At 38.9% G+C, this 26377-nt stretch overlaps 1 protein-coding gene across 2 annotated transcripts in view; it reads right to left on the bottom strand.

Annotated features, from left to right (window-relative positions):
- Positions 1-26377, bottom strand: part of HIVEP1 (HIVEP zinc finger 1) — a 150086-nt gene that overhangs the window by 63624 nt on the left and 60085 nt on the right. For both annotated transcript variants that reach the window (XM_067568340.1, XM_067568341.1), the window contains exon 3: positions 656-709. In XM_067568340.1, coding sequence (XP_067424441.1) covers positions 656-709 — 54 coding nt within the window. The remainder of the gene's footprint in view (positions 1-655; positions 710-26377) is intronic.

Raw genomic sequence — 26377 nt, 5'->3', positions numbered from 1 at the left:
AGAGGCTATGAATAAAGTCTGAAACAATGATCTGTAAAAAATTATGAAACTCATATAAAAAAACAAACAACTCTGTTTCCAGGCAATAACATTAAAGATTCACCAAATTGTCCACCATCTGTCATGTCAGATGAGACTTCGAAGATACTATCTATCAAGGAGGAGAAGAATGCCTTTAACATTTATGACCCAGAGCATTAATCTCCTATGCTACTGCTTTCAGCCAACCTCATATAACCACTACCACCAGTCACCACTAGTCTTTGCCACACAGATTTCTTTTGTCAGAGGTCATCTGAATGTTAAAAAAACTGAGAAATGTCCTCTCCTAATCCATATGAACCAATCACACCTTGAATATCATGGACAAAATATCATTATCAATCATTAATTAACCCCTGTTATCAGCTGAAATGTCAGTACAAACAATTTAATTCACCTCAGCAGTCAAAGTCAATGGGACAACTCAAGTGATTCCATTTAAGTAAGTGTGTGTTAGCAAGACTGGGTGTTAGAGATTACAGCATCTGCTCTACAGACATGCATTCTATTGGCTTAACCCAAAACTCATCTAAGTCAATGGGAGACTTTCCACAGACTTCAAAAGGGTTTGATCAGCCTCTACAATAGCCATAAATTGTTTTAGCTTTTTTACCTTTCTGCTGATCTTCTGTCTCATTAAGTTCTTTTTGTGCTTCTTCAATTTTATCTGTTTAAGAAAAAGATATATACCATATTAAAATGTGAATTAAATGAAGTTGTAAAAATAATCATTTCTTGAAAATGTCTGCTTGGTGTTAATATCCTACTTTCTAGGATTATCTCATTTACGGGTAATCTATCATTCTCATGTAAATAAATATATTGTGTAAGTCATACCATACAGTACAGTATATTGCTTTGTAAAAATCTTACCATACAGTACTAGCACCTAAATTTGCTACTGATACATTAAGCATATGCAGAATAAGAACTAAAGGAATAAAAGCAGTGCTATGAGATATGCAGTTGATAAGTAACCTATAACATGTTTATATTATCTGTAATAACTCATGTAGCCCAGTGGACTACATAAAATAGGCATTAATGTTCGTTACTGACATAAAACATTTTAACACATCTTAGAAAATATTCAGTGTTATTAAAACATTACAATGTTAATACAGCATTAAACATTATGGTAATATAAACCACAAACAAGATTTTTTCCACAATAAATATTTGATGTGGGGTAGAATCAAAAGGCCCAACTGCCCTTTCCTATGGCAAAACCCAAGGACAGGGCAAAGTGATAAAAACTGTTCCTTCAGGTGCGTGTGGTTGATCCAACTATGGAACTGTAGAACATAACCCATGGACCAGTGGGAGGGCCATCTGTGCAGAGACCCTGTGCCTTCATGCTAGCAGTGCTCCCAGCAACCCACCCCACCAAGGGATCCAATGGAGTCATCCCGGCAAGGCTTCTGCAGCTGGCATCTGTACCATGAAACCTCACTATGTGCATGCTTGAGCAGGGATGGAGAGCAGTGGGAAACTAATACAACCTTGAGGTGTATTTCATTTTGTGCTGGAATCTGATGGATGTGCAGATGGATGAAGACATGTGCCACCCCTACCCCTCCACAGCTTGCTCACTCGCAGATCTATGGTGCTACAAAGAGACCTCCATATGCTCTGTGGGGAAAAAAGGTGGTGATGGGGAATGCTGCTGTGGAAGTAGCTGAGCCGCTGAGCCACAAGGGAGCAGGAAATCTGCACAAAGATCTCTTTCCAAGGAAGATTGCATGAGCCCAATCAGGTTCAAAGACTTAAGCTCTAGATATAACTATACGCCAGTCTCATCTTAAGCCATACTACAATGGAAGTTAATCTCAGTTTTTCTACCTCTGTGATGGAGTATCTTTTCCATGCATTCTAAGTCAATCTTAAAGATACACATAAATTTAAAATACAAATTCACTCTTAAGATGTTAATATTCTAAAACATGAAACTACATCATACATGGGTAAACTTTTACATTCCCATACAAACACTTTTAAAAACAAAGCGACTGAAGATATGAACTTACACAGGTTTTTAGCTAACCACCAAGACCTGAGTTCAGACTGTGTAATTTAAATTAGGGCTGTCAATTAATTGCAGTTAACCCAAGTGATTAATGCAAAATACATTAACTAGATTAAAATAATTAGCCGCGATTAATCGCAGTTTTAATCACACTGTTAAACAATAATAGAATGCCTATTTAAATTTATTATAAATATTTTTGGATGTTTTGGATGTGTGGCAAATATATTGATTTCAATTACAACACAGAATACAAAATGTACAGTGCTCACTTAATATTTTTATTACAAATATTTCCACTGTAAAAAAGATAATAGTATTTTTTCAATTCACCTCAGTCAAGTACTGTAGGCACTCTCTTTCTCGTGGAAGTGCAACTTGCAGAAGTAGATTTTTTTTTTTTTTTTTAAACATAACTGCATTCAAAAACAAAATAATGTAAAACTTTAAAGCCTACAAGTATACTCAGGCTTGGTCTACACTTACCTCTGGGATTCGGCAGCAATCGACGGGAGTTACGCAAATTACACAAAGAACTTGTGTAACTCCCGTCGACTTCTGTGCTTCTCTTTTGCATGCCGTCTTCACTGCACTGCTCTGACGGGAACTGCATTCCTGTCAACGCAGTGCTATGCCACTTGAGGAGGTGGTTTTAGTATGTTGACTTCTGGATTGACTGAGCGGGTCTTCACTGATCGCTCAGTGGATCCAGATAAGTCAATCTGACGGTGGCGACTTTGCCACCATCAGTGTAGACATAGCCTCAGTCCTACTTCTTGTTCATCCAATTGTTAAGACAAACAAGTTTGTTTACATTTACAGGATATAACGCTGCCTGTTTCTTATTTACATTACCTGAAAGTGAGAACAGGTGTTTGTATGGCACTGTTGTAGCCAGCGCTGTAAGGTATTTACATGCCAGACATGCTAAACAGTCGTATGCCCCTTCATGCTTCGACTTGTAGATTGCACTGTCTTTTTTTTAAATCTTTTTCACAGTGCAAATATTTGTAGTAAAAAATAATTAGGGCCGTCAATTAATCATAGTTAACGCATGTGATTAAATAAAAAAAGCAAAGTACTTTTAAAAAAAAAAAAAAAAGAACATTAACTGCACACAAGGATACTTTGCTCAGGGGGGCACTGCTGCATGCCTCCTGGTCCGGGGCACCCCTCCTCCCGCCACTATGCTCCACTGCTGCTCCCACCCACTTCCCCTGTATGGAGCTGCCCCTGGCCAAGTTGCTCCGGACCAGGAGCCTGCCTCCTATCTTCTGCACAAGCAGGGTCGGGAGAAGGGAAGGGGCGGCTAATGTTGGGGCATCCCCCTTCTCCGGCCCATGTATCCAGTTGCCACTGAGCTGGGGTCAGAGAACAGATACAGCCAGTCTAATGCTGCTGGCTCAGGAATGAGTGCTGTCTGAAAAAGCATCCAGGCTTCTGCATGCTGTACTTAGGGACAGCACTCTCCCAAGAAACACACACATACACACACACACTCTCCCCCTCTCCCCCCAACACCAAAATATTTAAATAAATGGCATTCTATTATTGTTTAACAGTGCAATTAAAATGGCAATTAATTGCAACTTTTTTTTAAATCTTGTGATTACTTTATTTTAATTGTTTGACAGCTCTAATTTAGATACAAGGTAAAAGTTTCAAAACCACCTAATTGACTTAGGAGGCTAAGTCCCATGGGACAGCCCATAGTTAGGGGTGATGCAGAACTGTACTGCTGCTGCAGGGGAATCACAGAAGCTCTCTGGCTGTACTGGTGGAGTGCATTTAAAAGGGTATAGTACACTCAGATCTCTGGACTGGTACACTGGAGGAATGGAACCATAGCTCTGCATACTCTCCACCCTCTTTCAGATAAGTTGTTCCTGGTGGGGAGACCTTGGTAGTAGTTATCGTACTCGCATGATTGCAGGAGCTGCAGTTCTGGCTGGCCTTTACTTCCTCCCCTTGTCCAAAGTGAGGCCACATAATTGTCCACCACAATCTATCCCCTAATGAACTTTTCCATGATAAGACTCTGCCTTCTCAGTATCTTTCCAAATAGTGGAGAGTCAAAGTAATAACATATCATCAAGCAGTGGTCTCAGACTGTGGGACCCTTCCCCCCGGAACATTTAGGGAGCCACGTGGCAGGACTCAGGTCAGCCCCCATGGGGCGGTAAGGAGGAAGCACCACCCAGCTTTGCCCCAGTCCTCAGCCCCAGCTCCGGCCACAGCTCTGTCCCTGGCCGCAGCTCCACTCTGCCCTAGCCCAGCTCTGTCCCCATTCCCTCTCTGCCACCAGTCCAGCTTCATCTCTAGCCCCAGCTCCTCCCCCAACACCAGTTCTGCTGAGGAAGCATTGGCTGTGCAGCAATGGAGAAGGGGCACGGGCAGATTCCATTACTGGTAAGTGGGGGGTGCAATAGGAAAAGTTTGGGATTCACTATCATAAAGATTTGTTAGGGTTTGGCTCATTGGCACTATTTGTCAGTAACTGAAGTAATAGCCTGCAGTTATATTTCAATTTTTTTTTTAAATTAAAGGAAGAGAACTAAAATATAAATACTCTTTTATGGGTTTGGAGAATAAGTGCTATACAAGTTGTTCCATCTTGTACTTTTAACGCTCAAAAAAAAACCAAGATAGAGCATTATATTCCCTATGCACACCGAAGCCAATCTTTCAAATGTTTACACTTGTGAGTAACATCACTCCTGTAAATAGTCCCATACAATGCAATGGCACAGCTTGTTCACATTTAAAGGACTGACCCCCAAATTTACATTGAATTAAATAGAGGAATAAGTCTACATCTGTAGTCCTGCAGGCAAACTCCTGCCCCCATTTAGATCAATGGGTTTTTGACACTGAATTCAGTGGGAGCAGAATATGACCCACGGACAGCAATAGGAAATCTTATTTAAAATGTATTATTGGTTTAATTGTGATTACTTGCTTACCACAAACATTAGCAAACCAGAAAACAGCAACTGGGTAGCATATACCTTACATATAACACACTTGTAGATGTACAAAAATTAAGTACATTACATATAAAAGATTGTCTCAAAATCAAATCAACATCTAGTAATTTTATACAGGGCCTGATCCTGTGAGATGCTGAGTGTTTCCTTTGAATGGGAGTTGAGGGTTGTCAGCAGCTTGTAGCATCGGGCCCCCAGTGATGAATCTACTGCAAGAGGCAGCATTAAGAAGTTGTTCACATATCTAGTCATGCTGACTGACTTCATACAGAGACTTTATATAGCTATATCTTCCCACAGCCAGACATAACTGAAATGTATCCTATGTTTTGAATTTTTTTCCTCCCGGGAAAAGTCCTGTCAAAGACAATTTCTATAAAATGAAAATATGAAGCATAAAAAGTGCAGGTTTTATATACCCCTTTCACTACTGCTTTCATGGGAGAGAGACATACAACCGCTCCGCCAATCTTATTTTACTGTTTTTCTAAAGATTATTTCTTTTAAAAATTACTTAACAGTTAAAGCACTAATATATTTTATTAAGTTATATGACATACATTTTATAGTATATTACATCACGTGGATTCACAGGCAATCTGTAAGTCAGCATTGTCTACATGCTTCCAGCCCTGACTGGTATTTGTGAACCTTTAAGCTTGCTAAGCTGCTACTTAGCAATCCAAAACTGTAGGTGGGATATCCACCTCATTTCCTCATACGTTTTGACCTATACACAGCAGATATGATGTAATGTTTGTCTTTCTTTAGATAATTTAGCAGATTTGCCATCTAAACATATATTTGAATACGCTAAGAACTACAATTTTATCGCTTAAAGAATTTACAACTTCAGCATACCACACTTAAAAGTTACAGTACATTCATTCATTTTATTTAGATTCATAATAATAATATATAGAGAAAAACTGATTATGTAAATATTTCGGATATGTTCTACTTAGATTTCCAGTAGGATTATTAATAAGTATTTTGAGCTCCTTAAGTGTATTCTGTTTTTCTTACCTCAACTAAAATATAACAAGTACCCATCAGAAATTCCTAACCATTTGTGACATAGTCTGTTACCCTAAGCAATGAAAAGCTGATGGAAATAATAATTAGGCAACTACACATTTTGTATGAAGCCAATAAATCTATTTCACTTCCTGCAAGTCCCATTATGCCCTTCAATAAATTACTATAACTATTGCATACACATGTGTCTATGCAACATATGCCTCAATACAGATCGTTTTGAAGCATTCTGATTGTAGAAAAACTTCAATATTCTACAAATGACAGAGAACCATTCTTAATTACTGAGCAGAGTGGCCAAACAAGCACACAGCAAGAATAATGCATCACACAATTTACTTTGGTCACATATTTGACAAGTGTTGCTTAATTTTTATTACAATTTTAATTATTTTTAAGATTTAATTATAATACTTCACAAGACTTCACTCTTATTAAATCTTTGCTGAGAAGTGAGGACAAGAAGTGAGGACGAGACACTTCTAATTTTGTTTGTACCTGAGGTCTGTGATTAGCATGGGTCTAATTTACTAAAAATTCCATTGAGTACACATTTGTGGTAATCCTTATTAGACAGATATCTTTACTTATCATGTTTAGAACACTGCAAATATTCATAGCACTTTCTAAAACTAACAAGATACGTACCCAGCCTCAAAGATTTTACAATCTAAGGCCTAGTCTACATCTAAAACTTATGTCAACCTAGCTACATCGCTCAGGGCTGTGAAAAATTCCATGCCCTGAGCACCCGTTAGGTTGACCTAACCCTCAGTGTAGATGCACCTAAGTCAACTGAAGGATTCTTCTGTCAACCTAGCTAATGCCTCTCAGAGGAGCAGATAACCTACACTGATGAAAAATCCACTTCTATTAGTGTAAGAAGTGTCTACACCAAAGGTCCTCAGTGTGGGGCGTGCCCCCTCCCCCCCCCCCGAGGGGGCATGGAGGAACATTGTGGGGGGAGCAGGAGTTCCCTCACCCCTGCGAGGGAAGCCCCACTGCTCTGGAAAATTTTCATGAAGCTTTTTCTTACTGTTGACTTTGAACACTGTCAACATACCATATGTCCTAAATTATTTGTCATTTAAAAATTAAAAACAAACAAAACAAAGGTTTAACATATAACCACAAAAAGTAGAACATAATCTTCTCACTCATTTTTATTTTTAGAAATGCTTTTCATTTTTTAAAAAATGGTTTGCTTATTTTAAATAATGTTCTTTATAATTTGCAGACTAAATGTACATTAGCTGTGCATATATGTACCACATATACAGTGAAAAATTCAGTGCCATAATTGTGTATATATTAAACATAATATACAATGACTCCAATCTTACTATCGTATGTATGTTTAAGCATGAAAGACAAGGTGGGTGAGCTGCTATCTTTTTTTGGACCAACTTCTGTTGGTGAACGAGACAAGCTTTTGAACTACACTGTGCTCAGTGGGACATATGCATAAATTATATATGTATGTGAAAAATCAGGTCCAAAGTCTATCCTACACATTATGAATTTAACACCTCCAAAATGTTCTTATATTGATACTACTTCAATTTTTATGGACAGATTATTAAACTTGCTGAAAAATAGGCTGATATAAAGAAAGACAGATCATTGGATGATGACTACCTGTGTCCCTAGGTTAGAAAAATAAAAAACAAACCCCAAAAAATTAAGTATCTACTAATCTGTGGGAAAAGACAAAACCTACAGTAACTATCAAGCAAACCACTCAGAAGTAAAGAAGTTGAAAGCTCACCAGTTGAATCATCTGATGAAGGGATCATTTTACATTGTATGAGTAAGTGCATTATGTAAGATCTTTACTTTTCATTACACTGAATGATAGTGATTATCCCAGTTGCTCCACAAAACCAGGCATTACTATGTTTACTTCAGATATTAGCTGTGACACAAGACAAAATTATTTTTGTTTATAGCTTTTTCAATTATATGACCAAGTACAAACAAAAATAGTGATAGTATCTGCACTTGCAGAGTTTCTAATCAACAAACTACTGAAATAATTACTACACTGATGTCTAGAGCATTGCTTTACACAGTAAGCCAAATATTATCTATGTACATAAAACAGAATGATCATTATAGTTAAAAGTTCTTAATTATATAAGTTGCTAGTGGATCCACTATTCAACATTTAATTTGTGGTTCATATGGTCTCTCTATATAACTCAAAACTGGACTTTGTTTTTTAAAGGAACCATATAGAAATAGTATGAAAAAGGTAAAGAAAAGACAAACCCAACCACAAGGGGCAAGTTGTTCAAGTTAAATTTGAAGAAATCAAAGAAAAACCAGAACCTTCTGTTCCAGATTCTGACAGGGAATGGTTGAAGTAAGCAAAAGCCAGTGATTTCTTAGCCAATTCACAGAATGACAACATATCATTAGCATAGGTCTATGGAAGGGGATATACTGCAGGCAAGATGTGGAAGTATCAGTATTTTTCTTTTTTAGGAGTATGTGCGTCTCGCTGTATGGAGTGGCTCAGAACAGTGAGTACCTATCTCAGGGCAGACTGTCAGCAAAACAAGGGCAGACTCCCCAAACTGGTGGTATGTTCCATAATTAGATTACACCAAACCAGTGACAAAGTCGAACTCCTGGATCACTATATCAGTCTTGCAATGGAGTCGCAAACAGTCCCCTTAGACTCTCCAGTCTCTCTTACCACCCAGACAAACTGGACTTTGTGAGAAAAGGTTACTCAAACCTAAAATCATACCACATCAGGTTTCTCCCAGTCCCAAGAGACCAATCACTTACCCCAGATCAACTGGCACCCTCTGGATCTTACACCAAAAACAACACTGGCAGCCAATTCTATAGAAAACTAACTATAGGTTTATTAGCTAAGAAAAGGAAATGAGAGTTACTGAGAGGTTAAAGAAGGTATAATATAATAACAGACGAGACACAGTTTGTAGTTCCAAATGGTGGCAGTGATGTAATAAACTGCCAGTCTCCCTAAAGTCTTTTCAGGGTACCCAGGTGTCTCTGGGGATCTGAGTTTTGCATCTGGTACACTCCCCTGTAAGAGTCCAAACAGTCAGAGATGATGGATTATTTCTTGAATCCATATTTATAGCTCTTTTACACAGAAAGCAAGCTGACAGTGTCTTTACACATGTGGGCTTTTCCTTTGATGTCAGAGAGTGAAAAAATAATGTTGAGTCTTTGACCTTACACACAATGTCCACTTGCTTTGAAGCTAGAACTCTTCTTCATTTGCATTCCCCAAGGCTTCACTTGTGTTTGATGGGGGTATTTACTTATAAGAGTATACACAATGTAAGTGTTTGCTATTGCATGGTACAGGAACAGATAAGTGAGGACAATACAAGTAATAATCCACTAGTTTTCATGAAGTTTAAACACCTAATACACTCTTCTACATCCAACAATTACTTTGATATATCCTAATAGCAAGTAAATTGGCCTCTGACCCTGGATTGACCTCATTTGCCAGTGTTACAATATGTACCTTAGTTTACCTTATTAATATTATTCTGCCTAAATAAAGTTTTTTCAAAAGGGGCTGTTAGAAAGAACAAGAAGGAAACTAAACAATTATTAAAGATAAGATATGCAGGAGGAAATACTTCAAGGATCATTAAGAGAACAATGGGCTTATTGATTGAGATGCACCTAACTGGCTGGTTCTAGGTAGGTTAACAGACTTATATTTTTCCAAGGCTGGGGCCTACAATCAAAGGACACTACACTGTTAAAAAAAAAAAAAACCCTGCCTAGGGAGGAAGGGGAGGGGTAAGTAATCAGAAGCTGCTCAGGGAAAGACGTGCGGGAGACACTGAGGGATAGCTTAGACTGCAAAAATTTTGCCAGCAGAGCCCACTAGTGGAGATATAGTTCAAACTGGCAAACAGATCTATTTTGTATAGTCAAATAACTATAATGAACTACGTAAACAATACTGACAAAAGGACTTTTTTTTTTTTTTGCTAGCATAAGCTGTGTCTACACAGCAGAGTTTGCTGACATGCTTATGTTGGTTAGAGGTGTTTATTTTTTCCACACTTCCTACGTAGCTAAGCCAACAAAACTTTGTATTGTAGCCAGACCCCAAAGAGAGACACTGTGGCAGGGAAGCCTCTCCCTCCCACACCTGAAGTCTGGGGAGACTAGTGGTGTATCGTGGGTCTCCTTGCTTGCATTTGTGCCCCTCCGCCCCCAGCCAGCGGCAGTGCCCCACAGGGAGAGTCTGTGGGCCCGTTTCCCACTCTCCCTAATTCCCCCTCCCCCCGGCTGTGGTGTCCTGTGTGTCTGGGGTCCCCACAGCTCCCGGTATCCTTCAAGTTCCAAAGCTGGGTGGCCTGTGAGGATAATCATTTCCTGGGGCAGCAGATCCCTCCTCCAACTGAGCAGTCCTGTCTCTACCGCTGTCACAAGGAGCTTGCTCCTGCCTTTTTAACATGTCAGTGTGAAGGTGGGGGCAGATCATGGTGAAATCTGCAGCATCTTCAGACTAAGCACAGAGCCTGCTGCTGAGAGCTTCCTTCCAGCTGAGCCTGTTTGTTTCAAGATTGAAAAAGTGCTGTGAGGATCCCAGCCCTGCTATTGGCTCTGCCACCTGCTGCATTCCTATTGCTGAGCAAAGACTAGGCCGGTGAGAGGAGGGGTGAAGAGGAGCAAGCATTTATTGCTCTGAGTCCTGGCTGGTGAGGGAAGGGGAGAGGGGAAGATTAGCGACTCAGTAAGCAACGTCACTCCCAGCTGTTTATGGCACCCCTGTGTCCAGCGCTTTGGGGGGTGCCAGGAGGACACTTGCTCTCCCTCCCCCACCGCAGTAGGAGCCCTCAGCAGCCAGGCAGAGAAATCAAAGCCAGAACCTGGTTGCCTGCAACAGCAGGGCCGGCTCCTCTACAGAGGGTGCCCTCCCCGAGGCTGGCGCCTGGGGGCATGGTCCCCTCTACCCTCCCTTCTCGGTATACCACTGGGGGAGACCTGGGCTAAGTAGAACTTCCAAGGAAAGAATAAGGTTTAAGTAAGACCGAGTGCGCAGGCCTTTTGTTGTTTCAACCCTTTTCTTCCCTTGTTATGTACCTTTGGATAAACAAACCATACATTGGTTTGGCAAGACCTGTTTGAATCACTTTTATCAGCCACTGTACATATCTCTTGAAGGTAAGTCTCTTGCTGGGATCAAGCCCAACTGGACCTGCAAGAGGATCCATGATTGGTAAACAGGGGAGCTGTAACCCAGAAATCCAGCATAACATTGGTTGAAATGTGGGGGTTCCACCCTTCAGAGACGTGAAGGAAGCAAACCTTGTCACTTGAGGGGTACACTCTAGAAGGAGCTGCAACAAATGAGTGGAATAAAAACTGGCAAATTAGGCTCTAAGCTTGATTTTACAACTTATTTTAATTTTTTTAAAAAAGTTTTAAAAACTACCAAAAACTTGGTGTATAAGTGTCCTGCGACATGTAGATTACCCTCAGATCCTGTTCAATTTAAGTCAAAGGAACTGTGTGCAGTGATTATCACCTTCCCAGCCAGTTCTCAGCACCTCACAGGATAAGGGTCACAGTGAACAAAAGTTGACGTATCTGAGCCTATTAAACCTGAAATTAGATTTCAGATGTTAATTTTTTAAATTAAAGCTTAAATGCTCAGTACAGGAATGCTGTGTGGGAAGTGTAGCAACCCTGGCAGCAGATCTTAAGGAAATTCTGTCAGACATTTTCAGAGGATGGAGAGAGTAATGGTATCGACTGAAATACTCTCAAATACTCTCTGGCAACATAGCTGGCATTCTAGCTCCAAATGGAAAATGCTGCTCATACAGGGAAGAGGAGAGAATTAATCAGTGAAAATGGAAATCAACAGGAAAGCTGTGGGTTGATGACCCTAAATCATCTGATTTAGCTAGACACTTCCCAAATTACTGCCTTGAGGATGGAATGGGGAACAATTTGGCATACATGCTTAGCTGAGATTAGATGCATAAGAGAGAAGTCCTGTACTGATGCTGGCTCAAAAATAAAAAGAAATAAAATTGTATTAAGAAAATTCACTACTACATTCAAAACGTATCAGCAGACTTTCAAGCAGCAAACAACTATAAAGCCATTTAAACTTTTTTTAAATGCTAGAATCTGGTAGCTACTAACCTGTTAACCACCAATTCAGGTAGGCATTAAAAGCTTAACTTTCAAGGTACCCAGCACCTCCTCGGACCATGTCTTAAAGTACTGATTTCCTCTGACAAACAGAGGATTTAAAGTTTCATATTAAAGGAGGCCAGGCAGTCAGACATCCACCATTTAAAATGGATTCATGCCCTGATCCTGCAAACTTTTAAGCACATGCTTAATGTTAAGCAAATGAATAGTATTTCTCATATTATTTATTTTCTCCCTGAAATTGTTCCCATACATGCCAGTAAGATTTGAGAATGTAACTGCTACTCTCTTCATTTGTATGGTTTAGGCCAGGGGTAGTCAATTCTTTTTTGTCAAGGTCCAAATTTCTTAGTCAAGGAATAGTCAAGGTCCAGACTACAGAGAAAATAATAATAATAAAAAAACCGATAATGATAATAAGTAAATAAAAAGATTTCAGAGTCCATTCAAAAGTGTCTGGCAGTCTGGATTTGGCCCACAGTCCGCCTATTGACTACCCCTGATTTTAGGCCATTCTGTATCAACCTTATAAGAGACACTACTAATGGGATAAATTGTGTACTGTGTCAGCCAGAGCTTAAATGATGTATAATAAATGAACCCCAAATCTGAACTATTTGGAGAAAATCTAAAGGAAGACTCTCCCTCTCCTTAAGGAATTTCAATCTTGGGAACAGTTTTTTAACTACTCTTCAGAAGTATTTTAGGGCCAACTGTACTTTTATTCTGCATCAGAACTTGGCTACGTATTTTCTTTACACTTTGATGTTTAAAAATAAAGATTAGAAAGAACATGACCCATTAATACTATACTCATCGCCGTGGTGTCAACATAATTAATATTTTTATTATTTTGCTATTGTATTGTGCTAAACATTACAGTAGGCTCTATGTAAACAGCAGAAAAGACATTTTATAACAATTTACAAATGTGAAATCTATTGTGATATAATTGTTTATGAATTGGATCTTTATAACTTTTTGTTAATGATTCCTCTGTTTACAAAAACATTCCATCTAATAAGTAATTGCTATATGTGACTTCATTACTTATTATAATGAATAGAGTCATAGGTTCCACTTTCACTCTCCCTATTCACCTGTACAACATACCTAAGATACATTAAATGCTAGTAAATTTTAATCATAACTAAAGGTGGATAATAGCAATCATGTGTTTTAAAATTGAAGCACAATTCATAAATAATGACTAAACCCATGAAACAAGCAACACAAATCACCAACATTATCTATAGGGTAAAATCTTTGTGCTCTTTAATACAGTCATTACTGGAAAACTGATGAATTTGCTGTGAGATATAGGTATTTTAAAATAGCTACACAAAACAGAAAAAAAAAAAAAAAAGATTTAGTACTTATTTTAGAAAGTATGTTAAAGAAAATCCCTGAGAGTAACTGGTTACCCTCCAACCTATGTTGATCAATAATGTCTATTATAGACATATTTTCTTTTCTCTTTTCTTATAGGCCTAGGAGATGAAGAATTAATCTCTTTGACCATTAAAAATAGCATAGCCTCAAAGTGATGCAAATCTTGCATGTTTGGTAACAGGGAGGAAGGGAAAGCAATCGGTATGTATCATTAATTAATGTTTTTAATCATGAAATCATACATATTTCAATGGCAGGTTTGTGTGTGGGGCTGGAATTTGTGGAAAAGACAGGTAAAGGAATAAAGAGAGAAATTTAAAATGCACTCTGAACAGATTTTGAACAAAGCCTGATTTCCGAGTGAGACAACTTTTTCATTATTATTTTTATCAAAATTGTTGCTGTGTTCTGGAGTTTAATCAGCTGTAAATACACAGGAAGGGCAGATCCAGAATACTTTACAGACTAGGAGGTTTGTTATGAAGAGCAATAAGATGGGGGTAAAGCTTAGGTGCCTTGTTGTCAATCTTTTTCTATTATCTGTAAACTATAATAAAATAAGACTTTATAAAATAAGCCCTGGAAAGGCAGAAGAGAAATACTGAAATGTCTCTAAATGGTAACTTTAGCGTTTCTCATGTAAAACTAGTCTAGAAATAAAATAAATTTAGTCTTATATAAAAAGACCCAGATTCTAAAATATATTTAGGCGTTGCTTTGCTCAGTTTAGTACACCTAACTGACTCAGGAGATTAAGTCCCATTGATTTACAGTGAGATTTGGGCACCCACATGCCTATTTCCACTTTTGAAAATGAGAGGTAGTGTATGTCAACACTGCAATTAAAAACCTATGGTTGACCCGTGTCACCTGACCCTGGCTCACAGGGGTTGTGCTAAGGGGCTGTTTAACTGCAGTGTAGACATTCAGGCTTGGGCTGGAGCCCAGGCTCTGGGACCCTTCCTGCTCATGGTGTCCCAGAGTCCAGGCTCCAGCCTGAGCCCAAATATCTACACCACAATTGAACAGCTTCTTAGCCTGAGTTCTGAGAGTCTGGCACGGGCCAGCTGCAGGTTTTTAATTGGCGTGTTGACATTGACTTAGGAGCCTAAGGTATTAGATGTTGCAATGCCTATGCACATTTAAGAATTTGGGCCTAAGCCAAAGAGCAAATATGAAATGATTATGTGAAAAAACAACAATCTAATCAAACATGGCATCATGACAAATAAAAAGATATATGTACAAACATCAGTTTTACCAATTTATCTTCATTTTATACATAACCTTGTAAAAATACAGAACCCACTCTTGGAGACCCACAAATCATTTTGTTTCTTTTAAAAACATGTTTTCTGAAAAACATTCATAAAAATTTACTAACTTACAAGTTAGGAGGATAACTAACTATCATCTTCTTACACACCTACAAACTACAGGTGCTATGCAACCTCACCATCAAGAGCCAGTTTTTCTCCCTTTTTAAAAAAAAAAAATTCATGTTCAATTTCGTACAGTCTCTTTGTAGATGAGGGGGTGGTGAGAACTGCATGGGAGAAAGCCACAGTAAACTTCCACAAAAACGGCATACTATTCCATACTGCATTAGGAAATGAACAATTAACCCTGAATGGAGCTCACTTGAACATTCATGTGCCAATTCATGGGACTCCAAGTCTTCAAATGGATTTTTGTCCTTTAAGAGATTTACACAAATCAAGCCTGTGTCAGAGCAGTAGAAAGACTTGCTTCCAATGTATTAAACTCATTGGCAATAAGATACTTAATTTTTAGAACAGAGACTTCTAGAAAACATGATGGGTGGGCATGGAAATCATAATATGGGTTGCGTCTCCTTGACTGAGGCACCTAAAGCTTTGCATAAGGGTGAACCTAGCCAATAGATGGCCCATTCACCAGCTTCCCCTCCAGAAGCTACTAGACTAAATCAACTGAAAAACATAGAGATAGTATAGCGTTTATAGATGGAACTAGCAGTTTAAAATATGCTTGTTTGGTTTTAGTGCCACTAAGCTTCATGTTTTAGTAAACATTCCCCGAGAATCTCTAAAATATTTAGATTTAAAATTGGACATCTCATACACACAGTACCTTGCTGCTTACAAGCTTAGATGAGAAGTTTGGTTTCCTTGACCAACAGAAGCATTTTCCCTCTATCATAAAAAAATGTGTCTGTTAAAATATTTAGTTTTGCTTAAAGTTTGCAGCTTAAAAAAATAGGACTTCAAATTGTATGGTTGATTATAAAAAAACCCAAACAATGGAAGAGGGGAAAAACAACAAACAGCTTTTTATTAATCAATTTATCTTCTATGAGAAGAGGCACATCTGCCAATCATCTATTTGTGGGTTGAGTTTCCTTGACTGAAGCAGCTAAAGCTTTGCATAGGAGTGAACCTAGCCAGTGGATGGCTCATCCATCAACTTCCCTCCAGAAGCTTATGATAGCATTAGTAAATTTAAAGAATATTTCAGCTGAACCTACTATATAACTAAGATATAACCTACTGAAATTGAATAAAGTGGTGTTACGGCATTTGTGTTTCTTAGGCAAATATCCAGCAATAATACCATAATATATTAATTTATGAGCCATGGGAAAACTATACCTCTACTGCCATATCCCCATTGCAAAAACCGTTATGGAAGGGTTGGGTCTTCTTGGATAAGATAAATTTGAACGACAGCAATACTTTTCTTTCGGGGTCATGTCTGATGAGCCTCTACTCGTGTTAAATAGCCAGAACTGAAGAGTAACGAATGGAAGGAAGATAGAAGACGTGTATACAAATGATATAGAAAACAGTTAGATACACATTAAATGAAGACTCTTCTGCCAACATCTGCATCAGCAAACACCTGATGGTTGCTCCTATAGTATTTGTATTAAAAAAAAGAGCATATACTGGATGAGATAGATGCATTGCATATCCTGCCCATCAACTTTTCCTGCCAACAAGGTGAAAAAATCTCAAGTTCTTTCACACAGAACAAGTCTTTCACATTGCATGCCTCCCTGATATAAGAATAGCTGCATTCACAGACTGTATTCTTTTTGACCCTGCACTTCACAGGCCAGTAAACAATCAAAGTCTTGGATTTTTTTCTAAATTGCTCAGTTCTGCTGAGGTAAATCTTCAGCTTTCTGTCAGTGAACATGTGCCAGATTGTCTTTCTGATGCTTGGGATTTGGGCAGAAAGGCAGCACAGCTATATTTTGGGATCTAATGAAATTGATCTTCTCTTACGTATGATATTTTGAACATCCTAAAAAACATGTATGAAAACGTTGTATGCTAGCATAATGGAGTTCCTGTGATGGCTTCCAGGAAGATGATCTTGAGAATTAGAAAGTACATAGCTACTGATCTTACAAAAGTTTCTTACTGTGAGAGATAAAAGAGCCTATAAAATCAGATTGATGGAATATGAATTACTCAAAGGTTGATCTACCTTTTTGTGCACTATTCCACAAATTTATTCAGAACATACTTGGCTGATTGGAATCAAGGTAGTTTCTGAGAGTTCAGTTCATCACTGACCTAACAGGCTTTTCTTCATTTGGTTTTGTTTGGCAGCCACACAGACTTTTAATAAGCTTAATAAAAATCAGGCTTTTCAAGATCAGTGTGTCACTGGGCAAAAGGTTAGAAGATCCTCTTCAAGTGGCACACAAAGGAGTTCACACATGGTGAGGCAAGAGATCTCAAAAAATATCAGGCCCTCCAAGAACAGCTCCATCAGCATGACTATTGGCTGAGTTCCTCTTGATTTTCTGTATCACCTTAACCAACAATGGAATGCAGGTGTCTGAACCAGTCTTGGGAGAGATTGCCCATAAATAACAGCCAATAGTCTGTTTTATTTACAAAATGGATTCTCATCTTGTAAGAGCAAGGTATTATTGTATTGGGATTCACTGCCTGGCTCAACTCTATGGTGATTCATTACAATGACTGGATGTGGGAGAAAGGAGCATGCAGTAGCTTTTCTCTGCTTGGACACTCTGCTGTTTTATTAGGGTGCCCTTAACTGAACTCACTAAATAAATCATAGATTACCTTCTGTCCAACAAAAAATAGTGTCACTTCCCTGTGGAGTCTACTTCCAATGGTTTTACCTTTGTTATATACCATTGTGGTAAAAATGTTGAATTTCTCCAGACAGTTCTCCAGTTGTAGTTGAAGCTGTATCAAGATTGGTCTCTGTTTTAATTTCCAGAAGATGCTGTTTGATTTTCCTCTTTTAAAACCTTCTGCCAAGAGTCTTGTCATGTGGACCACCTATTTCTTCAATGGCCAACACTTTAGTGTGGCAAGCAGATGAGATCCTTGATTTAATTTCCTCTGTGGGTGTATCCTGTAAATGGTGGAGTGAAGTTCCTGCAATCTGTTGGCAGCCAGTTATGATAGTCCTCCTCTATATGTTATGGATTACGTAGGTATCTGATTGCTCTTCTGACAGGTGACAACGAAGTAATAATGAGCTCTTTCACAGTTTTGCGCTCTTTCAAACGATATCCTTCTGTTTGGAAGATGGCAATTATCACAACTAGGGCTTTGGTGAATACCCTAGGCACTACTGCAGAGCCAAATAAGAGTATATTGCACCGATAATATATATTCATTTATTAGTCTGAGTAACTTCCAGGGCATCTTCATGCAGGTGGAATATGTAGGTATGCTTCATGTTTACTGACTTTATCAAAAGCCTTTGGTTGGACACTCACTAGCATGGAAAAAAGTTTCCATCCTGATTCTCCTGTATCTAGTCAAGGGACCTGTGATCCAAGGACAATTCTGATTCATCCCAATTTATCCAAAACAGGGAAGAAAACTGAACAAAATCTCGACAGAGGGGGAACTACTTTGATCACCCCTATAGACGCTGCTTTTGCTAGGCTGTGTACAGTAGTGGAAGAGGGAGATGCCCTTTTCTGTGTATCTTGTGTCCTAAAACTCAAACAGTACTACCTTAGAAACCTCAAACTGTGAGTTTGGAAGGGGAGGGGCCTGGATTGGTCAGATAGGTAAGAAGCCTCCATCCTGATCTTGTTTTCTGCATGCTCCTCAGGAACAAACAGGGACTTTATCCTCAGTGTTGAGATGTGGGAGGAAGAGCAAAAGCAGCCAAAAAATAGCAGGACTAGAGAAAAAGGAGAGAAAGGAATGAAAAAAAGTGGTCCAGAGTAGAACCACATTGTATAAACAACAAACAGGCTGAAGATCACCTTCACTTCACACACAAACAAATCAATCTATTTGAGTTTCAGAATACTGCAGTTCAGAAAATCACAGGAAGTAAGAAAATACTAAATACATATTTCCTGTTAATTTCCAGATGCAAATAAAATGGCTTTAGAATGTTAGACAAAACTTTATCTATTATTGTAGCCATCAATATACCTGTGTCAGAAAACACAAATGCCCTGGTAAATATGCAGGAGTTTCACATTGCTTACAATCTTTTTGTCTATTTTTCCTTTTTTTATAATTGTATTTCATACTTGCAAACCAAATTCTAAATACAATATTACATTTCTAAGGATTATCACATTTCTTGGGCAATCAGAAGTATTTGGTATTTAGCTTCATGCTTCAGAATTCATCTGAAGCATAACAATTCTCCATCAACTTCATTTATGTCCAACTGTTAAGACTATTTCACTCACTAATAGATTTGATGTCTGTTCATCTAGACATAATGTCAAACGTGTTGTAGGTGCCTGTTTAAACATTTCCCATTTGTTTGATCCTTTTTAGTGATCACTTTTTCTAGGTCAATTCAAATATCAATTTTTAATGACTTCTGAAAAGTAACTGCCATATTTACTCACAATATGTACTCCAGGAGTAATCCCATTAAACTCAGAGTCAGGTACTGTTTAGCATGAGTAAGGATAGCAGAATTTGGCTCTACTAACAACAAACTGGATAAATGTCAGTCATTAAAAATGGTAATCTCCCACTCCTAGTAGATCATTGTAAAGGGTTTGATAGATATAATTTAATTGCTTTATATGTTATGGTAAACAAAGGATTCAGAAATTACTATTGTTCCATACAAAATTCAGCATAAGCACAAAGACAGACTTGGTGACAGTTGTCAGAAACACACCTGGACAAAAAAGGGGAAAAAAGACAACATCTGTTAGTTACCACTAGGAGTCAGCTCTGTACAGGTCAGGACTCAAGTATTTGGCTTTATTCAATATTTATAGAATACTATATAAAAAAACCTAATGTTATAGGGAGTTTTAACAATCACTTGTTTTCCACGCATGCAGGACAGCCAGTGTAATGCAATCTTCCTAGTATATAATGAATCTAAATTGTTTTCATGAAAAATGCATTTTCTCAGATAGTTAAGTTAATGCCTGATTTGCTAAGGGAACAGTAATTATCAAAATATTATGAAATAAAGACAGAGTTAAACAGAAAGCAAATTACAATGCCTATTTGAACTACTCATACACTTTGGCAGATTGTAGATTAACTGTAACCACTCAGAAATGGACCTAGATTTTACTGCAGATAGCTCACAGACAAGAACTATACAATGTAAAACAGCAGTCAAAAATGTAAACAAGATGTCAGGCAGTATTAAGAAAAAGACAGAATACTACTGCAAATATTATAGTGCCATGAATGCTGTAGTCATATATAACAAACAGGATATAGCAAAACTACACAAAGTCCAAAGAAGGGCAATAAAAATTATCAGAAGCATGGAAATGTTTCAATATGAGGGGAAGCTAAAATATTATAGAAATTTAACTTACAGAGGAGATGTAAAAGAGTTGACATAATATAGATATATAAAATAAGTAAAGACATATAGAAGGTCAAAGTGAGTACTCCTGTTTACCCTCTCTTATATTATAAGAGTAAGGACAAACCACTGAAAGAAAAAGACAAATTTGAAGACCAATAAATATGGTCTCACCGTTTAATATAATGTAGTTCATCTTAGCATCTGAGCATCTCATCGGCATTATTTATTTCACAAGTATATCTTAAGTTTCTCCTCCTCTCTGCTCCCACTTTTAAAAAAAAGTATAATTGTTCGATCTGGCTTTCACATTGAGTTATCCATTTTGTTTAGAATGGAATAAGAATATATCCTATTTTACAATACATAATCAACTTGTGGCACTCACTACCACATGACATTATTGAGGCTAAGAACTTAGCAGGATACAAAAAGGAACTGGACATCTATACTGATAAGAATATCCAGTTACCCTAGCTAGAATAAAAATGTTCAAGAGATAAACTACTGAATACCTGGGGCTAATAAATATTTTGTCCTGTAGCCTGTTACTACATAATTGTCAGTTATGGGTGTCTCACAGCCTCCCTCTGAAGCATTTGGTACTGGCTTCTGTTGGAGAAAGGATTACAGATTAGAAGAACCACTAGATTTTTGTTTTAAAGTAAGGAAGGACAGAGTATAAAATAATTTTGATTGCTTCAGAAACTGACATCCTTGATTTTGCTTTATATGAGGTATCATTAGATACCTAAACAGTTACCATCTCATGGCGTCCCCTGTAAGGTAGCATCAATCGAAATGAAAGTAGACAAAAAATGTGGAACTCGGGATCACGTTTTAAGTGACAATCAGACTGAAAAGCTATCCTCTAATGTGGCCCCTTTCAGGGCTAGCTCCGGAAACCCTAGAATTGGGGCTGTTTCTCAAGATGCTGCATTTTAATACCAAGGAGTTTTCGGCAGTAAAAAGGAATGTCCTCCTCCACCTAGTTACAAATACTGAAGCACACATTATCTTGCTTCAGGAGAGGTCAGCTTCCAATTTCAGGCTACATCGTGATGGTCATCACCATCACAACCAGTCTAAGATGGTGTCTTAAAGAAGGGCTATCACTATATCGACATCTAGTCCAAATGACTTTGTAGAATGGTAGGCAATAAAGGTGAACAAATGTATGCTGATTAAGGTCTACAATCCTCCATCAGTTAACTAGACAAACCCTGCTCTGCCCACCCTTCTAGGACCTTCCATGTATTGTGGCGACTTCAATTTCCACCATGTCAATCTGGGATACTCTGACAACAACACAGATGGAAAGACATTAATGCTGTGGGCTTCAGTCGCTGACCTACAACTCCTCTATGACTCAAAGCAAATGCCAAGCTTTCACAGTAGCAGATGGGTAACAGGCTCTTCATCCAACATTGCCTTTTCATCTTCCAGACAACTGGCTCCAGTGATCAAATGTGGAAAGTGCTTGAAGCTTTCCTGAAGTCTCAGCCCTGGCTCTCTTTGATCACCACGGGCCTGTGGTTATCAACAATGAAACAGCTTACAGACGGCCCCAGTGGAATTATCAGAAAGCTCAGTGAAAGGTCTTTCAAGCAGAACTAGAGATGTGTGTCAGTAAACTGACCAAGTTGAACTTTACATGTCCAGGCAATATTAAAACAACTCCTACCAAACGGTCTGCAAATTAGTTCAGACAGCTGCTAAGAAACTGATCTCGAGAGCACTGGTTTTCAAGCTGTGGGGCAGGAGAAATTATGAGGTTATTTGGAGGGGGAGGAGGCTGCAAAGACCTGATTGGTTAAGAATTTTTTCTTGTTTCTTCAAAATAGTTGATAAAGTAAGAATTCCTCTCACTAGCTGAGTCTCCTGCTCCAGCTCCTGCTGCGAGGCCAGAAGAATGACAAGGGAGAGATGAGGAGCAATGGGGCATGGTCTCTCCCTCCATAGGAAGTGGTGGGGGGAGGGATTTCCAGTTCACTGGCCTCTTAGAGGCTGATACACATGCTCTCCCTAGGGAGCTAGTTCCTCCCTGCCTGCACAGGCTCTGGTGCATGTATTCCAGGGATTGCACCAGGGCCTGAGGAGCCTGCAGTCGGTGAGTGATTCTGAGTGAGAGGGCATGTGGTGGAGGGGTGCAGCCCAACTACCTTCTGATGGTGCCGCTCACCCAGAAAATGTCCTGGGCAAGTGATCCTTGCTGGGTAGGGAGCACTGGGACATACTGGTCAGGATGGGGTCCTAGACCCCAGTCATCCATGGGTATACTGTTTCTTAGAAAGAGGGGCGTGCACATAGGATATGAATCTCTGAAAGGGGGCACAGGGGAGAAAAAGAAAAAAAAAAAAGCTTCTAGGGCAGAGGTTCCCAATTTATCACACTGACCGTATATCCCTGCATGGTCATCAGAAGCAGTTAAGCTCTACACGGAATTCAAATCTACTGGTAACGAACAAGAGTAAGGAACTAACCAGACATGATTGATGGAGACAGTCACAAAGACGGACTTTATTCCATCTAGCCAGAAAACATAGCAGACCATCTAAAGACTTTCTGGAGATTCCAGTCTCAGCAAAAAGGAGTTTTCAGTTACCACAAACATCATTATACACCCAGCTAGTGGCTAATGGTCAGATTCAGAACTTGGATAAGTCTTTCAGCTGTGCAGACAAAAATGAGATTACAAAGAGGTGGGAAGTTCCAGAGGGGTAGCCTTGTTAGTCTGTATACAGAAAAAATGAGAGTCCTGTAGCACCTTAAAGACTAACAAATTTCTGCGGGCATAAGCTTTTGTGGGCTGCCACTCACTTCGTCAGATGCATGATGCATGATTCATGAATCCACACTAAGAGTCTCCCACCTCTTTAACTACGAGAGTCCTGTAGCACCTTAAAGACTAGCAAATTTCTGCGGGCATAAGCTTTTGTGGGCTGCCACTCACTTCGTCAGATGCATGATGCATGATTCATGAATCCACACTAAAGAGAGTCCTGTAGCACCTTAAAGACTAGCAAATTTCTGCGGGCATAAGCTTTCGTGGGCTGCCACTCACTTGATGCATCTGACGAAGTGAGTGGCAGCCCACAAAAGCTTATGCTCGCAGAAATTTGTTAGTCTTTAAGGTGCTACAGGACTCTCCTTGTTAAAGAGGTGGGAGGCTCTTAGTGTGGATTCAAACTTGACAGTTCCTTTTTCAGACAAAGAGCTGGTCCAAGCCATAAATCTTATGAAAACAGGAAAGACTCTAGACCTAGATAATATCCATATGGAGTTTCTACTTCACCTAGGACCAAAAGCTGGCTGCTTTGGTTCCTCAACCAATGTCTCCAAGATAACTGCATCCCAAAAATCTGGCATAGGGCAAAGGTCATAGACATTCTGAAACCAGGAAAACTGCTGGAAGATCCCCAAGAGCTACTAAGCCACTTCTCTCCTTTGTGTCACAAACAAGCTATGGAGAGACTGAATCTGATGCATATCAATAAGGTTACTGAACCATAAATGCCCTTGGTTCAGGCTGGCTTCAGACAAGGACTGCATGCCCAAGATCAAGTCATTTGCCTAACACAAGACATCAAAGATGCCTTTGAGAAGGGCTAGAAAGTTGGCACCGTTCTGGTCAAGTTGTCAACTCCATATGATACTGACTGGCATGTGAGGTTGACCAGCAAGTTGTTGCAGACTCTTTCTTGCAATCCCATGATTTGGTTCATTATGGAAATGATAATGAACTGAAGTTTCATTTTGCAAGCTGAAGATAGTCAGCCAGTTCTCCATAATGAACTCCCACAAGAATCTGCTCCACCTCTTCTCCTTTTCAATATACACATTTATGGCCTAACAACAAGTGAGGCTGATAAGTACATATATGCAGATAACATTTATCTCACTGCTGTGGTAATCAACTACACAATACAGAAAAGTCACTCATCCATGACATGAATGCTTTGCCCACTTGCCTTTGTCGGCAGAGACTTACATTATGCTAGTCTAAAATGGTGACCACAACTTTCTATTTGAACAATCACCTGGCCAGTCAACCCATACAGTCTGTGTTAAGGATTGTTCACTCCCTTTCCAGCCAGTTGTCACTTACTTATGAGTCAAACTAGACCACACACTAACATATTGATCCTATCTAGAACACTTAAAGAAAAAGATCACCTCCCTCACTTCCTTGATCCAGAAGCTAGCTGGAACATTCCAGAGAGCAAAGGCAAATGTCTTACAAACCTTAGTCCTAGTGCTGGTATTTACTCCAATGGAATATTGGGGAGAAGTTTCAGATGGAAGTTGGCATAGGCATCTTGTTGATCTGCACGCATTAACATCAAATGTATGTGTGTTGACTCATACAGCTTCCTCAGAACTTCGATGAGATGCTGTTACCCTTAAAACTACATGAAGGACTATGACAGATGAAAACAGCCTGCTGCATGCAAAGCTGACAATGTTTCCAGTAGGGGCAAATAAGCAACACACACTTCCTATAAAATCTGCCCACCTCCAGAAGAAAACACCTACACTTGCAGTTCTGCTGACTTGCCACAATGGAATTCAAAACATCCTTTTGCAACTGATGTTCATACATTCATGTCCACTGCTGGCAGGCCAGTGCCAACCTCGGATGAAGTGCAGCACATCAGGGCCAATGGCTATCTCCTTGCAGAGTGGCAGCAACTCTGGGATACAAAGACAGGTATGCTGATGAATTTCAGAACCCCTAGCTCACATCACCCGTTTGCAATCTGGGACACAGATTCTGGACCAGGCTTACAGCAAGATGCCAGCCACAATGCAGAAATTTGGGTTGGCCCAATTTTTTCAGTGTGACTGTGGAACAGCACTACAGACAGTCAAACAATTAGAAGTGCACAATGAGAAGATTGCAACACCTTGCTACCTTTGATGAAGCAATAGTTAGATGGCTGAACAATCTAGATATCAACTTGTGACACACAAAAGAGGATTATATACATATTACTACAGCACAACTATATCACAGATTCAGGTATAATTTTAACCCTTTTCTGAGAAAGCATAATCAAAAAAGGTAACAGAAATTGTACTTCCATAAGTATTTTTTCTTAACAGAACCTGCAGTAACTCACAATATTGCCACCACAGATATCAAGTGAAATTGTGTAATTATGTCTAGTTTGAGGTCAAGTGTGATTGGGACCACAAAGATATTACAATAACCCACTGTCTAGAGCTTCATTCAAAAAAGCTTATTCAACATCAAAAAATGTTTTCTGTATCATCAAAAGCATGTATAAGCTACCTGTTATATTTTCAAAACAAAGGATTTATTTTAAAAGTATGTTTCCAAATATAAGAATATTAAACAATAGTCAGAAGGGCTCCTATTTGTTATACCAAAACTTTGAGCTTACACTGCACTCACAAATTCCGACCTCTGGCTTGCTGTACCTTGTTTCCCATCTATATTAATGAGGGCCAATGATGATCCAGGTTTTCATTTTAAAAAATGATTAAAAATTGCTAGCCTATTTCTCTGAGTTTTGTTATATATGTAAAACAAGGACTGCTATTATGTTCCATCCAAAATATATCTTAATCATATGAGTGCAAACAATGACAGGTCCACTGTCCAGACTGGTAGATGTTAAAGTGATTTACAGAATTTATTTTGGCTTACACATGTTCATGTGATGACAGTCAGTTAATGCTATGTCATCCCTTGCACTCTACCCATTATTTCCTTGGTTCTGAGTAGAAGGTTATTGAAATATAGGAAAAGTGTGATCTGAGTGCATAGGGAAGCACAAGTCTCACATTTCAGTATCTGTATTATTCACAGAAGATGGGCAAATAGGCAAAATTGAGGGATGGCTAGTTAACCATCAAGCAATCTTTACAAATAAATAAAAAGCAACAATTGTAATGC

Source organism: Emydura macquarii, unplaced genomic scaffold (assembly GCF_026122565.2).
Source record: "Emydura macquarii macquarii isolate MOO-44397 ecotype Brisbane River unplaced genomic scaffold, CSIRO-AGI_Emac_v2 contig_2890, whole genome shotgun sequence".
Lineage (NCBI taxonomy): Eukaryota > Metazoa > Chordata > Testudines > Chelidae > Emydura > Emydura macquarii.
This window is presented reverse-complemented; position numbering and strand designations above follow the sequence as displayed.